The sequence below is a fragment of the Myodes glareolus genome, chromosome 11 (genome assembly GCF_982192425.1).
Source record: "Myodes glareolus chromosome 11, mMyoGla1.1, whole genome shotgun sequence".
Lineage (NCBI taxonomy): Eukaryota > Metazoa > Chordata > Mammalia > Rodentia > Cricetidae > Myodes > Myodes glareolus.
The window spans coordinates 56,237,214-56,253,779 of NC_142036.1; the positions used below are offsets into that span (position 1 = coordinate 56,237,214).

At 41.9% G+C, this 16,566-nt stretch overlaps 1 protein-coding gene across 1 annotated transcript in view; it reads left to right on the plus strand.

Moving 5' to 3' along the window:
* Positions 1-16,566, plus strand: part of Map4k5 (mitogen-activated protein kinase kinase kinase kinase 5) — an 87,746-nt gene that overhangs the window by 60,858 nt on the left and 10,322 nt on the right. Inside the window, exons 15-26 of the mRNA XM_048415953.3 lie at positions 365-432; positions 2,888-2,930; positions 3,436-3,589; positions 4,628-4,725; positions 5,210-5,251; positions 6,229-6,313; positions 6,705-6,784; positions 7,183-7,243; positions 10,792-10,906; positions 11,237-11,295; positions 13,294-13,397; positions 13,751-13,928. Coding sequence (XP_048271910.1) covers positions 365-432; positions 2,888-2,930; positions 3,436-3,589; positions 4,628-4,725; positions 5,210-5,251; positions 6,229-6,313; positions 6,705-6,784; positions 7,183-7,243; positions 10,792-10,906; positions 11,237-11,295; positions 13,294-13,397; positions 13,751-13,928 — 1,087 coding nt within the window. The remainder of the gene's footprint in view (positions 1-364; positions 433-2,887; positions 2,931-3,435; positions 3,590-4,627; positions 4,726-5,209; positions 5,252-6,228; positions 6,314-6,704; positions 6,785-7,182; positions 7,244-10,791; positions 10,907-11,236; positions 11,296-13,293; positions 13,398-13,750; positions 13,929-16,566) is intronic.

Sequence of the window (16,566 nt, forward strand, 5' to 3'; positions counted from 1 at the left end):
ACCGGCCTTCTCTATGCTTATTTAATGGGCTATTTAATTGTCCTGGCTGATGGAGTAGTTACGCAAATAATCCAGTTTTTTTGTAGGTCGTTTCTTTTTGTTTGTTTTTGCCTTACAGATTAAAGTTATATTTAGTAGATGTGGGGAAGCTCTTTTTTCATCAAATGATAATGAGTCATTGTTCTAAAGATTTCACATGACAGAACAAATTGTGGAGATGTCTAAACAGATTGGATGCCATGATAACAGCCACAACCCTAAGAGTTTTCTTGAACCAGATAAGATAGCTGATTCGTAATTAGTAAATCAAATGGTTGTCGGTATTAGTGTCTGTGAGAGTAACATTTTAAACTGACCTGCACAGGGACTACCATCAGACCCGAATTTTATGTATCATTGGAATCCTTTTGTGGATGGTGCAAATACAGGCAGGTAAGTTGTTTTCTAATTAATAGCTTGATTATGTGAACAATTCTTATGGGGATTTGTCTTAGAGTTGTCAGTGCATAGCTTTTACTTATATTATTGACAAAAAGCATCATGAATTATTTAGTAAGGTTTTTAAAGAGTCTCTTCTGTTTGGGGGGATTTTTCTTTATTTTCTTCTGTTTGTTTTTTGTTTTGTTTTTCAATTGTTTGCTTTGTAAGAAGATCATGTTATGTAGCCCTGGCTTGCTTGGCACTTCCTCATTAGATCATTAGACCAGACTGGCCTTGAACTTGTAGTCCTCCTGCCCATGCCTTTCAGGTACTGGAGCTGCAGGCATGTGCTACCATTCCTGGCATGGGTTTTGTTTCAGTCAGTATATATTGTGTGTAATTATAATGTATTAAAAGATGTCATTGGTGAAAACAAATGGTCACAAAACCCTCATTCTGTTTCTCTAACATAGTTTCTTCATATTCTAGCCCTGTCTTTATTCAGCAGTGAATTGAGGGGCTGGCCTCAGTGAGTCACTGAATTGTTTACATGTTTGTGCATTTCAGTTACCTGGAGAATTCATTGAAAATGTAGACTTCTGGGTCCCCATATTAGGCCAGTAGAGCTGAGGTTGGCAAACTGTAGCCTGTGGGTCAAATCTAGCTGCTACCCATCCCCTGAGAATGGTATTTGGGGAGAAGAGTGCAGAAGCAAGGAGGGTGGGAAGATGGCTCAGCAGTTAAGAGCACTTACTTTTTCCCAGTGTACCTGGGTTTAGTTCCCAGCACCCGTACCAGGCAGCTCACAACTGCCTATAGCTTTATTTTCAGAGAAGCCAATGTCCTCTCCTGGCCTCTGCAAGTATTGCACACATACGGTGAACATACATATCCTCAGGCACATATACATGTGCACACATACACACAAAGAGAATAAATAAAATTTTAAGTTAAAAAGGGTATTTACATTTGAATGGATAAAAATAAAAAAATAATATTTTGTCAAAAGCTTGCATGAAATTAAAATGTCAGTGTCAGTAAAGATTTTTTAGAACACAACCATATTAATCACTTTATGTAGTACTTATAGCTGCTGCTTTCATACTGTATCAGTGGAGTGTGGCTGCCATAAGCCATCTGAAGTCTATAGTAGTTATAGTATTTAGTATCTGGCCCTTTACAGAAAGTTTGCCAACCCCTGCTGTAGAATTCAGTCTTTGATGGAGTCTAAAGACCCTGGCAGTTCCTGCTACACTGAAAAGATTCTGAAGAAGTTGTCCACGACCGTTGAGCTGTCACTGCCTCTCAGACTTTGCTGTGCCTGCTGGTCACCTGAACCGGTGCAGTGGTCTTCACATGTCCATTTGTCAGCTTCTGTAGGGGCCTCCCTTGAGTAACAAAGGGTTAATAATTCGGCCACACGTACTCACGGGCTCCAGAATTCTGACTTTCATTGTTGGTTGTTTTGTTTTCATTTGCTTTTATTTTCATTTGGTTGTTGGTGATGTTTGGGGGTTTCGTTTTGTTTATTTTTTGCTTTTTGTTTTTTTTTGTAAGGCAGGATCTCATATAGCCCAGGCTGGCCTTGAGTCTCCTGTTCTACCTTGTGTCTGCCATCTTGCTGCTAAGATTCCAGGCATGTGCTACCATACCCCACTTGTGTTGGGAAGTTTTCAATTTTATTTTTTCATTTTTGTAAATACACAGCCCTGTTTTTGTTTATTTGCTTTTCATTAGTTTAAATCCTTTAGGAATACAGCATCACGTGTATTCTGTATACAGTGCTGCAGCAGAGAGGTGGCTTAGAATGTGACACGCACCGTGTTGCTGTCGCCCTTACCTCTTCCAGGCCTCCCAACACTGTCCTTTGCCTTATACACATCAGCACATCTCTTGCTGAAGCACCAACACCCCTCGTTTAAAAAAAAAAAAAAAAAAAAAAGAAAGAAAGAAAGAAAGAAAGAGAAAGAAAGAAGAAAAAACACTACATATATTCCCTTGTTTCTGAGGACCCTGATTTTGCCAGCAAAAGTGGCTTGCACCCTCACCTTCCAACACACACTTGTCTTTCAGAAGGTCTACCCCAAGTGGGTCTCCACAGAGTCCAGATAGTGGAAAGTTTTTTGTTCATTTGTTTTGTTGCCGGGAAACAAAACCAGAGCCTTGTCCATACTAACCATGTGCTCTGCCCCGGAGCTGCACCTAAAGTCTGTATTTATCTTTCTCTATTAAGTTCAGTGTAATTTGAATTACACGTTAAGTGCAGCAGAATCCAACGGAAAAAGACTTGGTGCCACTTTGTAGTTTGTATAATCATGCTGATGCTGTCTAGGTGGGAGGTCCTAGGTTCCCTTCATGCTCTGCCTGTCTCAGAGCCTCTGCTTGTCTGCAGTCTAGTGCGTACTCGATAGTGTCGTCTGTGTTAGTCGTGTGTAACCATCTAAATCGAGGTTTTCTCTTTGACTAGATCAACCTCCAAGCGTGCAGTACCACCTCCCCTACCTCCTAAGGTGAGCTACTGCAAGATTTTGAACGATAAATCCTTCTTTACATAATCACATTTTAAAAATAATTTCATTGACTTTGTTTAAATTTTTAAGTTTATTAATTTTCTTTAGATAGTGGATATGGAAATATAAAGTACATAGCAAAGACTATTCGTGTGAAATAATACACTTTAATAGATGTCAGGAAGAAACAGGTTTTTTGTTCTTGGAAAAATATTTGACTGTATGGTGGGAGATGTAAAGTTTATTTATCATCATCATTTATTGCTATAATTTGACATTTCAATAGAACCATTCTTCATTAAGTCGTTTTCAGTTTCTGCTTGTTAAATGCTTGGCAACTGCTTCCGTAATTTTATTGGTTATAAAAGTTTTATGATTTGGGGTTGGGACTCACTTTAAAACATGTGTGAAGTTCATAGCTGTGCTGAGCAGTGACTCGCTTGAGTGTTGTGCTGAAGGTTATGGTGACTGTTTAAAGAGCACCTTCTTATCCTCTTGTCGTTAGCCAAGGATAAACAGTTACCCTGAAGACAACCTCCCAGAAGAAGAGAAGTCAGCAACCGTCAAACGTTGCCCTGATCCAGACGCTAGAGCACCTCACGTTCTCAGAAGACAGAGTAGCCCCAGCTGTATTCCTGTAGCAGAGATATCCTCTATAGGTATGACAGCGTGCCAGCAGCTCTGGAATGCGGCCAGATACCATGATGTGGGTGGGAAGGAAAGCCATTGTCTCCCTGGCTTTAATAATATCTTCTGTCTGTAGTCAGTCCTTGTGCACTTCAAGCCTTTGTTTCTGTGCTTTAATTACACACAAATGGCCCATAATAGATTCAGACTATTTCAACCTGGTTCAATCCCTCAATAAAACTTAGGGGTCCAGAGGAATGTACCCATGTGCCTGACAGAAGTTATTCCTATAAATACCTATATATACACATAGAAGTTATACCTATATATACACATAGCCTTACAAAAGACGGCTGAGGCTGGTGATGCTGGCCTGTCATCCCAGCACTTGAGAGGCAGAGGCCGGCAGATCTCTGTGAGTTCAAAGCCGTCTGGTCCTGCTCCGGGATAGTCACGACTGTTACACAGAGAAATCCTATCTCAGCAAAGCAAAATAAAGTTCCTTGTAATTAATCAAAAGAAAAAAAACATGATGGAAGGAGGAAAAGAAAGACAATTAGTGTGGTTTTTTCCTAAAAGAAAGAAAGAAAGAAAGAAAGAAAGAAAGAAAGAAAGAAAGAAAAACTGTATTTGAGTGGAGCCCTAACATTTCCGAGGGAGGTAGGGATGGGTTGTTGGAGGCTGGTGAAGGCCTGATGAACTTACAGAAGGGAGAGCCAGTGCTTAGGCGTTCTTGGAGACTAAGAAGGATTAGGCAAATAAACTAATGCAGAAAAATCTGAATCATGTTTGAAGCAATCCAACATGGTGGAGGAATGTACCTAAAGAGGAGGTAGGACTGAGAGAGAAGATTGAAGTTCTGTTGGAAATTGAGTACCACTGTCCATGGGCAAAAAGATAAGGATACAGAACAACCTGAGAGTCTGAGCCAAGGGTAAACGGAGTCACTTGGCAGAAGCATGCTTCCGCAGATTCCCCCAAGAGGAAGGGAAAGGATGGGGAAAGAAAGGTGCTCGTCAGACAATGGTCTGTTTTGTGTGCTCATTCAGCGTTAACCACGGTTTCCTTAGGAAATGGTGATGGGATTTCAAAACTGATGAGCGACAATATGGAGGGATCAGCACAAGCCCCGCAGCTACCTCGGAAGAAGGACAAGAGGGACTTCCCTGTGAGTACAGCGGTGCTTGGCCGCTGACCATTTCTAACAGGGTTTCCGTAGAGGGGGAGCGAGAAGAACTCAGGTAACTGGACTTGAGCGTGGAGGCGTGGACTGTTGTCCCACTTCTGCAGAGGCTGGGGCAGAAAGATCACTAGCGTGCAGAGACGTTCTTTTATATGTAGGGATGGCCCAGCAGCGAGAATGCTGGCTGCTCTCCCGGAGGGCCTCAGTTCAATTCCCACACCCATGTGACAGCTCAGTAATTTCGGTCCCAGGGGATCTGCCACCTTCCTCTGGCCTCCACAGACACCAGGCTCACACATGTTGCATATTTATACATGCAGACAAAACACTCAACTCATATACATAAAATTAAAATAATTTAAAAATAAGCATTATAATAACTGAAACAGTAAATGACTAAAGTTTTATTTTTAAACCTAGGGTTTCTTACAGTATTAAAAATTACTTAAAAAAATTTTTTTTTTCACAGAAACCAACCATCAATGGCCTTCCACCCACCCCAAAAGTTTTGGTAAGGACTGTTTATATGACTTGATTGCTGGGTTTTTTTTAATCTCCTTAGAAGCAGTAGAAGTAATACCCTGTCAAGTACACTGAATCGCTAAAAGAAATAATGTTGTAGAATATAAAGTTGGTAGATAGATTTGAATGTACTGTAGTCAGATCACATAGTTCAATTTGAGTGGAATAGTTAAAATTTGGGTGTAATAGCAGATTTGTAATCTTAGCACCCCATAGACTAAGGCAGAAAGATCATGAGTTCGAAGCCAACCTGGACCACATAGTGAGTTCCAGGCTACATCTGAGCAATCAGATATTTAAGAGGGAGGGAGGGAGGGAGAGAGGGAGTGGGGGGGGAGAGAAAGAACAAAAAGAAAAACAAAATTGAGAATTCATAAATTCTCAGATTAGCATCTAAACACCAGTTTAATTTTAATGTACTGTGAATACTGGGCTTCTTCCTTCTGTGGTAAGTTCTCTCCGCCTGAAGCCATTCTCATCTTGAGCTGTGCACATTGAAAAGAAAGAGGAAGTTTAGGTTAACACTTCTCTGTCCTTTACAGTGAGTGAGATGTGTCTGTGAGGTGGTGCTGTCAACCGTGGGAACAGGGGGCTTTGTCAGTCCTACTCATTAATGGTTGATGTCTCGAATACAAACTTCTCCTTTTGTCTGTTGCATATATTCTAGAATTACCCTGAGGTTAAATCAAATATTATTTCACTTTAGTGTTTAGTGTAGTCCTGAAGTAATAACTTAAAATTCCTGCAGCTCATTAAATATGTAGATCTTCGATAAATTTGATACTTGGACCCTAAAATAGAAAGAAAACAAAGACTATGATTCTGAGTAGAAAAAGTTTAGTTCTGTTAGTCTGTATTTTGTTTTGAGATAAAACCACAAAAGTTTCTTCAAAGAGTTTGACATTGTATGACTTTTAGGAATATTAAAATTATGTAATAATTTATATTTCTTTCTTTATGAACAAGATGGGAGCATGTTTTTCAAAAGTATTTGATGGCTGCCCTTTGAAAATTAATTGTGCAACATCCTGGATACACCCTGATACAAAAGGTATAAGTTCTGAAGTGTGTGTGTGTGTGTGTATATGTGTGTGTGTACCTACTATAAAATGTTTGCTGTATGGAAGACCTTTATTAGTGACTTGAGGTTGTTAACTTTAAAGTTATTACCTTAGATACTAAATGAGACAGGGCCCTATGACAAGCTGAGTAAGTCGGTAAGCTTTGGTTCAAGTGCTTTACAGTTGGACTGTGTGTAGGAACTGTTCTTGTAAAGGAGGTTAAGGAAAGACCACAAATGTTGTGTCCTTAATTTTTAAGGATGAGACACGGTTGTACTTGTGTGACTGGGTGGCCCTCTAATATCACCACATATAGATAGCCCTTAGCTGAGTGTGCACTCTTGGGAAATGACAGGAAGTTCTGGTAACTTGCTATTACAGATCAGTACATTATTTTTGGAACTGAAGATGGTATTTACACTTTGAATCTCAATGAGCTACATGAAGCAACTATGGAACAGGTAATAAAATTTTTAACTTAATTGGTTTGTGCAAATTCAATAAAAGAAGTACCATAACTTTAAATCCATTTATATGGGTTCTAATCTTTGTTTTTAATGGTTGAAATATTTAAAGGGTGACATGGAACCTGTCTTTGTGTTCATATTGAAAGATTTTTTTTTTCCTCTTAAGGCTTTGGTAATTTTCCCAAAGGAACTACCAGGATGTTTATAGTACTGTTTGTTTTGCTTAGCATGGTGCTGAGGATTAACCCCAGGCCCTGAGCTTGCTAAGCCTGTGCTCTGCCACTGAGTCACATCCTCAGCAGCACTTGGCTGAATTCGGGTTTGGGGACAGGGTAAGAGGAGAGATCAAAGCTGTGCAGTTTAATAATCTTCTTCTTCCTCCCCCTCTTCAGCTGTTTCCGCGGAAATGCACATGGCTCTATGTTATCAATAACACGCTGATGTCATTATCAGGTATGCATGATGGTGAAAGCCATGGGCAAGCAGAGAGATGAAATTTTAGTGTATACTGTATGACAGCCATTTGCTGTTTGAGAAAGGATCCTGTCTTCTGTGAGGACTGCATTGCCCAACCCCCCTCCCCAGCATCTGAACACCTGAGGGAGGGAACATTGTGATGATCAAGACAGTTTCTTTATTAACCAATGGTATGTATTCACAGCATACAGAGGGGAATCCCACATCGGGAGGGTGTTCCAGTGGTTACTGAAATCACCTGGTTGATCTTTCCACAGTTTTTATACCCAGCGTAAGTGGGGGTTGGGGAAAGTAACAAAAGACTTTATTAACATAATACAAAGGGCAAACACACTCAAACCCGCTGAGACATCAATCATTAGCATTCTGTTGTCTAGGTAGCAAAGCTAGTCTAGGTCAAGTATCCAGAAGGCTGCCCTTCCCCAGGTGACCTCATAGTTACAAAAGAAGGAAAACAGGTACATCCACCTGTCAGGAAGGCATGGACCTACTTGAATGAGCTATTTAATGTTAAAAGAACCAAGCAATCACATCCTGAGTTGGGACTGGCAACTACCTTTGTCGATCATTTGAGCATCCTCCAAACTCTCTGACCGTCAGACAAGGTGAAAATGGGCACATATTTTTGGGCTTCCACAACTTATGTGTGCACATGCGTACCCACACACACACATACACATGCTAGCATACACACACACACACACACACACACAAATGCACAGCTTATCTAAACAAGGAGATTCTAGAGCAGCCTGTTCTGATTTTTAGCATTGTTGGGGGTTTTTTGGTATCTGTTGGTAATGAAAGGATTGGATATCTTTAGACTTTTTTTTTTTTTTACCATATCTTTAGATTTTTTTCTTGTAATTCTTACCCAGTGTCTTAGTCACTGTTCTATTGCTAAGAGACACCATGATCAAAGCAGTTTTTATAAAGGAAAACATTTCATTGGAACTGGCTCACAGTTTCAGAGGTTTAGTCCTTTAGCATCTTGGCAGGAGATGACAGCAGTAGGAAGGCACTGGAGCAGTAGCCCAGAGCTACACCCTGGTCCCTAGGCAGAGGGAGAGACTCGCAGTGACACACACATTAGACTTACATAACCACCTGATTGATTTCATTTGTCGTACAGGGTAGGTAATTGTTATTTCTCCCCCGTGAAGATTCTTCAGGAATCTGTATTTGAGCTAATAGCAATGTCTATTACAATACAGCCTTGTGTGTTCCTCTAAAGACGTGGGGTTCCTCTAAAGTGGTGCTGCCCTTTAATACAGTTCTCATGTTGCGATGACCCCAACCATAAAATTATTTTCATTGCTACTTCATAACTGTAATTTTGCTACTGTTAGGAATCATAATGTAAATATCTGTATTTTCCGATGGCCTTAGATGACCCTTGTGAAAGGGTCATTCCATCCCACAAAGAGGTCCCAATCCCCAGGTTGAGAACCACTGCTCTGAAGAGTACTTTGTCTTTTTGGTTTAATTATGATTAGCCTGTAATTTTTTTGTTTCATTTAGTAAATATTCATATATTACTCCTGTAAAAAGAAACAGACCCAGTTCTATTTGAATGACTTCTGAATTTTTTTAACAGGCTTAATTCAATTTCTTTTTCTGCTGTAAAACCCCTGTATGGTAGCCATAGCTGGAACCTGGGTCCTCTGAGCCAGACTCTGGTGTGAGTTTTCACAAGATGATCGGTGAATTCCTGATAGGGAGACCTGGTGAACAGTCTCTTTCCAGCTGTGGGTCAAGTAGCTGTAGGTCTTGGAGATGGCATCAAAGGTGACGTTGCCCAGGGTGGCATGCAGTTCCCGGTTGACGTGCAACAGTCACCAATACTGGTCAGCAGCAGCAGCTTTCTGGGCACAGAAGCAGAGATGATGCCAGGGCCTCTGGGAACAGGGATGAAGCACACCAGCCCAGAGCAACAGTGACCTGCCACCTTGCATGAGATTGTGTAGGGTTTGCCTGTCTTGTGTCCCCAGTAGTCTCTCCAGACAGGGACAGCGTAAGCTTAGCCAGGATGATGGCCCCTTGGATGGCAGTGGCTACTGCCTTGGAGCACTTCACACAATGACTGACATGGTCATTGTAGTCCCAGTAGCGACAAAGACCTTGAAGCTGGCCCACTGCAGTGAGTCTGCGCTGGCGTGATCTTTACAACCTCATCCCTTAGGAATGCTCCGGAAAAGTCAGTGGTCACAGATTCCTTGATGGCAGGGAGAGGCGGATGGCCCTCCAGGGGTTTGACCTTCATGTCCTTGAGCAGGCAGTCCAGCTGTCCAGCTTGGCGAAAGGATCCACTCCTTGTCTTCTGCTTTATCTCCGTGAGCCCAAAGGCCTGGAAGACCGTTGCGGAAACCTCCACGGCCTCTCAGACCTGGGCCTCCCAATCTACGAAACCTGCTGCACATCTGAGCAGTGATTCTGGATTTGGATGTAGAATAACTTTTCTTAACTCTTGCTACTTTTATCATTAGACATAGCTGTCTTTCAGACACAGCTTTAAAACCACACATAGTATTCCTTATATTTTCATGAACTAAAATGGGATGGTGGGAAATAGTTTATAATTAGTTCATTTCTGTAGTGTAGTTAGAATTACTCCTAAAACAAAAAGTGTAGGTATCAGAGACAGTGAGTATGGAGAAGTGGAAAGAAAAGAAAGGTACTGTGTTGGCCAGAATGTTTTCATTCTGAGAAAACAAACTGTGGTGAGGATAGAATGCCCTGTGTGGTGTGCTCCTGCTAGTAAAGGGTGCTTGTTACTCTGGCGCACCGTTTGTGAGGAATCGGAGGATGTCTGCGTGTATCTCCTGCTAAACACGGCTACAATTGGATGTGTGTGGGTTGTTCCTACCATACTAGGGCTTATAATACTGACATTTCTCTTTTCCTGGTATTACAATCTATGCATTTAAAAATTGTTCACAATTAATTGAAGATAATTTGATGGATTATCGATGAAGAGATAATCTCAGTGTTACAGAATTCTGTTTTGTGTGTACTCCTGTAACTATTTGTAGCACACATGTGCACAGGTGTTTAACAGTTTCTCTTTCTTCACGAGCATCAGACAGATTTGCATTTGTTCTTCCCGGGTCCCCTGTTTGTCAGAATATACCTAAACAGAATGATCTACTACTTGCTTAAAAGTAATTTTACCCATTACGTTCAAAACAATATTAACTAGGTTTGTTTGTTGTGTTTTTACATGTTTTGCTTGATCCTTGAACATTACCGGACTCATCGTTTTAGAAGGTAATTGCCTTTTTTTTTCTTTTTTGGTGTTTTTGAGACAGGGTCTCACTATGTAGCTCTGCCTGTCCTGGAACTCACTATGTAAACTGGTCTGGCTTTGAACTCAGCAGAGATCCACCTGCCTCTGCATTCTGATTCCTGGGACTAAAAGCATGTACCACCATACTCAACTAATTGCATTTTCTTGTACTTGAAAATTGTCTTTTTTTTCCTACTGAAATTGATTCTAGTAAAAGTAACTTCTTTCTCTTTTACAGGAAAAACCTTTCAACTCTACTCTCATAATCTTATTGCTTTGTTTGAACAAGCCAAAAAACCAGGATTAGCTGCCCACATCCAAACTCATAGGTTTCCTGACCGCATTCTGCCAAGGTACAAAATACCATTTTGATCCTGGAGGGGTGAGGATCTTTGTGTCTTATGTTAAAGCTGCCTGTGTTCACTGCCTGGTGAAACAGCTCCCTGTTCCTAATTTGCATGTGATCCAGACTGGAAATACTCTATGCTTCCTGCATGAAAAGCACTTAAAGAAGTTTTATAACAAATTCTTTATCCTATAAAATGAGTCTAAAAATAATCCGAAGTCGGAGTCCACGGTGGGTTTTTTTTAAGTCCCTTCCTGTCTGATTCTGATACAGCTGGTTTATATGTCACCACATGGAGGCCACACTAGAATTCATTCATGTTGTCTTATATTTTCAGAAAGTTCGCCTTAACAACAAAGATCCCTGATACAAAAGGCTGCCATAAGTGCTGCATAGGTGAGTCTGTGCTCCTCCTCACACCGGGTGCTCACGGCCTCGGGATCTTCAAAATTACCTGAGGAGTCCCATAGCAGCTGTGGGATAGCATCATCCACACAAACCATCCTCACTTCTCATGAATTAACCCCAAACCACCCTCAGAGTTAAAGATTGGCCAGACCGACTCACATTCTCTCTGACAGCAGTGATGCTTGTGGTCGTGATTACATGGAAAGTCAGCTGTGTGACAAGAGCATGAGGCAGATGCAGGACTGCCAGGCCAGGCATGGCGCTGCTGCAGTAGTGGACCAGTCTTGTCCCTTTATGCTGCGACTGTTTTCACTGGGGCTCCATCACGAAGGTGTGAGATTGCCCGCATGGCCGTTCTCCCATCCGACCCCTCCACTGACCAGCTGATGCTGCATGAGTCAAAGCCCCCACCCAAAGTCACACTCTTGGTGTTGCCGGCCCCACCCTAAATGGCATTGTTAGATGTAGGCATGATGGGAGGTTCATGCATGGCGTTGCAGAGGCTTAGCAGTGTTTCTCAGGAGAGGAATGTTACAGGATGGACTTCTTTTGAAGCAACAGTTACATTCCTTACTATGTAACTAGCTCACTTATCCCTTAAATGGTTCTCGACACTGATTACGTCACAGGGAGACATAGAACCTAGATCAGATCTGGGTGCAATCTCTAAGAATCCTCAACTCCTGACTTGATCAGCGAGCTTACACATTTATCTTCATGAAAAGATACTCTGTAGAACAAAATCCTCAACCACAGTGTACTCTGCCTACAATCATGTGTCAGTCACTTCATGGTGCATATGTCACTGGGTGATTTAGCCATTGTACGTAAGTGATGTGTCACCAAGTGATGTAGTCCCTGGGACCACCACAATAAACTCAATTCTTCGCTGGCTGAGATGTATGGTGTGTGATGATTTAACCAGATTTCAGCTTCTTGGGGAGAGTCATGTGTCTATCATCATGCCAAGATCTGTGGCTCAGAAAGGTCTAGAAGCCTGCAGTCCTAAGACTTGATACAGTTCTGCGGAACTTAACAAGTACCTGCTCACGAAATCATTGTATGTTGTGGCTGTTGGGAGTCACCCTGGAGAGAGAAAAGACCAAGATGAACTCATGCCTGCATACATGATAAACATGATAAATTATCTTCATTGTCCCTCTACTGCTCTGTCATGGGACATTATATAAGAGTCTCAGTTGTCCCTCGACCTGTCAGATTTTATCCTTCTGGTTATTTAGAGCAGGTTTTGAGTTTGAGTTTATAGAGTAGCGTACATGTTTGAGAACTAGCAGTGGGGATCTCATCAAAAGTTCCCTGTGGTTAAGTACTCGGCATAGTAAAGGCATTTAGCAATAAATGGCTGTGATCTCCAGTTGGTATTTTTTGTTTAAATAAAAATGAAAGACAATATGTCTTTATTCCCATCCATTCTCATTATCTCGATTAGGATAGTAGTTTGTCAGCCAAACATAGTCACTTCAAAATTTTTTTGTTTTGTTTTTTGTTTTGTTTTTTTTTTTTTTTTTGAGACAAGGTTTCTCTGTAGCTTTGGAGCCTATCCCGGAATTGGCACTTGTATGCCAGATTGGCCTCGAACTCAGAGAGATCCACCTGTCTCTGCCTCCCAAGTGCAGGGATTAAAGGCATGTGCCACCAGCGCCCGGCCAAATAATTTTTCTTCTGTACTGCAGTGTTGATTCACAGCACATACCACTGTTGATTCACACCAGCATCTGTCTTCATAAAAAAAAAAAATAACTTGAACCAGGCGAAGGGGTGCACATCTATAATCCCAGTGATTATAGTGGTCCAGACCACCCAGAGCTACATAGTGAGAGCCTGTCTTGAAAGAAAGAAAGGCCTCTTAGCTTTTAGGTGGATGTAGTTCAGCTGTGACTGAGCTAAGCTATTTTCTTACAGAAGCATTCAGTGTTGTGCATGTGGGTAGGATTTTTATTTATTTTTGTTCTTCTTTCTTTTCAGTTAGAAACCCTTATACAGGACATAAATACCTCTGTGGAGCTTTGCAGTCTGGAATTGTCCTGCTTCAGTGGTATGAACCGATGCAGAAATTCATGTTGATAAAGGTACGTGGAGCTTTCCTTCTTGACAAAGCACTGTGTGTAACTACAGCAGGCTGAGGCAGTAATTACTGCTCTTAGGGACAGCCTTCAGAGTTGGTGCAACTTGTGTGTGTGTTATGTTCTTAGTAATATCTTCTCTGTAACTTGCTGTTACATCAAAGCTTCTGGAATCATTCTAGCCACAAACATCTCTCTAAGTCTCTGTAAAGGCTCTCGGGCTCATCCTCACAAAGGCAAGCTTGTCTAGACTGAGGCAGGGTGGCTCCCACCCTTTCAGCTGACTTCACTAACACCTATGAAGGGAAGATTGCTACATTTCTTTTTCCTCATGTTTTTTGTTGTTGTTGTTGTTGCAGCATTTTGATTTTCCTTTACCAAGTCCATTGAATGTGTTTGAAATGCTGGTGATACCAGAGCAGGAGTACCCCATGGTTTGTGTAGCTATCAGCAAAGGCACAGAGTCCAACCAAGTAGTTCAGTTTGAGACAATCAACTTGAATTCTGCATCTTCCTGGTTTACAGAAATTGGTGCAGGTAAGTGGTTTTCACTTTATGATAAAATACTAATACTTTTGCTTGTACTAGATGCAGAAGACTTCATTTCAGTCATTGTGGGCTCCTAATAAAAATGCATGTAGTTTGTGGTCTCCATTTGCCTAAGACTTTTTTTTAACATGGCGCACATGTTCGTGGGAGTGAGTTTTCCCCTCACACAATGTAGGTGCTGAGGATTGCCTGGCTCAGGTCATCAGGCTTGACAGCAGCATTTCATTGGCCCCTTGCCCAAGGAAGTTTTATACAAATTTATTTTACTGAGGACATTTTAAATATTCTTGACATTTAAAAGTCTGAGTTGTTGACAGGTTGGAAAGATGTCTCAATGGTTAGGAGCTGGCTGCTCTTACAGAGGGCCCAGGTTCAATTTCCAGCACCTACAAGATGGCTCCCACCTCCAGTCCCAGGGGATCTGATGCCCTTCTCTGGCTTCCATGGGCAATGCATGTGGTAACAGATACACATACAGACAAACACTCACACACAGAAATTAAAATTTTTTTTAATTTCAAGTCAAGTCAATTTTTAATTGTTACTAGTTTGTCTTTGGGCTTAACAAATGAAGGTTATGTATCTTAAGCTAGGAAAGTTCCCTTTTACCCCTGTCCTGTTTCTCCTATCCTCCCCCCACCCCAGCCCGCCCCTATTGAATCGGTGGGTGCTCTGCAGACATGGATAGAAGTTTTTGAAGTGGCCTTCAAGCTTTTCCATTAGAATATTCAGTGTTCTTTCCTCGATGGGCTGGTTAATCTAGGAGTTTATTACACATATCTCGGTGAAAGCTCTGGAAGCTTTTCTCACAGTTCAAGTTTGGAAAAATCAGTCAAGAATACATTTTTCAAATGAAAGCAATACCTAGTGCCACTAACCAATAGGGAACTGCAGATCAGTGATGTCATGAGATACCATCCAAGACAAAGCAGTAGCAAACTTCTGTGAGGATGCAGGGAGGAGCTGCTGATGGGGCTTCAGTTAGTGCAGCCGTTACGGAAACAGTTTGGGGAGGGGGATTCAAGGACCAGAAATAGAACTGCCACACCACCCAGCAGTTCCACTATTGGGTATGTACTCCTTTCCAGATAAAATAAAATTAGTGTGCTGGAAAGAGCCGCACACACATTTATTGCAGTATTCTCCAGAATAACCAAGACTTATAATCACCCTAGATTGATTTCAGCTGATGGGCCAGTAAAGCAAATGCGATACGTCTACACTATGGAGCACTGCTCAGCCATTGCAAGTGTGAACCTGTGTTGGGTGTGATGGCGCATGCCTGTAGTTTCTGCACTTGGGCCATCCTGGGCTACATCAGGGACCCTCGATACAGGGGAAGAATGAGGACATAGGAACAGGTGTCATGTATTCTCATCTGTAGACCCTGAAAGTCACATGGGATTCGGCTGCAGAGCTAGGAAATCCACAGACGTGGGGGGATGGGGAAAGATGATTGACAGTCTGGGGCTCTGGTTGGGTAGGAGGAACGGTTTCTGTTGTTCTCTAACCCCGGGGTAACACGGTAACTGGTTAATGACAATTACATGTCTGTTTCAAAAGCACCATCAGAGAAGATTTGGGAGAATTTATATTTTAAATCTGGGCTATATGAGATGAGAGGGGACCTCATTTTCCTGTTTGTTATACTACTGTCATGTGTCAACTATGATTTTAAGCAGAATTGAAGCAGTTTGTGGTAGCTTTCTTACACATTACAGCCCTCACTACACTCAGAGGACTCTGTCACAGCCCTCGCTACACTGAGAGGGTGTCTGTCACAGCCCTCACTACACTGAGAGGGCGTCTGTTACAGCGTTGCATTTGGTGCGCCTTGGCCTTTGATACTTTGCAGACTGAGATCTGAGAACTCATTGAGCATGCCAACTAGGAAAGCTTAACATCTTAACCCCACCTTAATGTCACTTTCAGAATAAGACTGGGACATAGCTCCATGGGAGTGTCTGTCACTAGCATGCACAAGGACTGTGTTTGATCCCATATGTTACAAAGGAAAATCAGTGTGACCCAGAGATGTCCTGGTTTCACAGCATGACCTTTTGGGTGCAGCCACTGGTTATAGTTCCCTAAGAGTAAAACTACCGTCGTAGTCAGTTTCAAACAAACAACCTGATGGCATGTAGCCCACAGATCTCCTGAAAATTTAACAAGCTGGCATGCCCTGAACTGTGAACACCCCGGTATGATGGACCAAGCCATAATTTCCTGTAGGGTAAAGAAGTAAGCCTCTTGCTCCTGTACCTCACCTTTCCTTGCTCAGCCTAATGGCTTCTGCAGTCGGGTGCATGTTTCCTGTGATTGCCTTTGAGGTGTGGGGAAGTGACGTTTCCTTTGGACCTGACCGATCCCATCTCTCCTAAGTGTAGAACAAAGCTAACCAATGTGTGCAGTTTCCTTCCCCTTCCCATATTTGCCCTCATCGCCGTCGTCACTGTAGCCCACCTTTCCAGTTCCATTTACCCAGGTTAGAGCTGATATTTGTTCTCCTAAACTGATGTTCATCTTTTTTTTCTAAAGATAACCTAACAAAATGCATTTTGCACCATATTTCAAAGGACGAATGACAACGAGGGTCAGACTGCTGGTTTTCTAAGCCCTGGTTTAC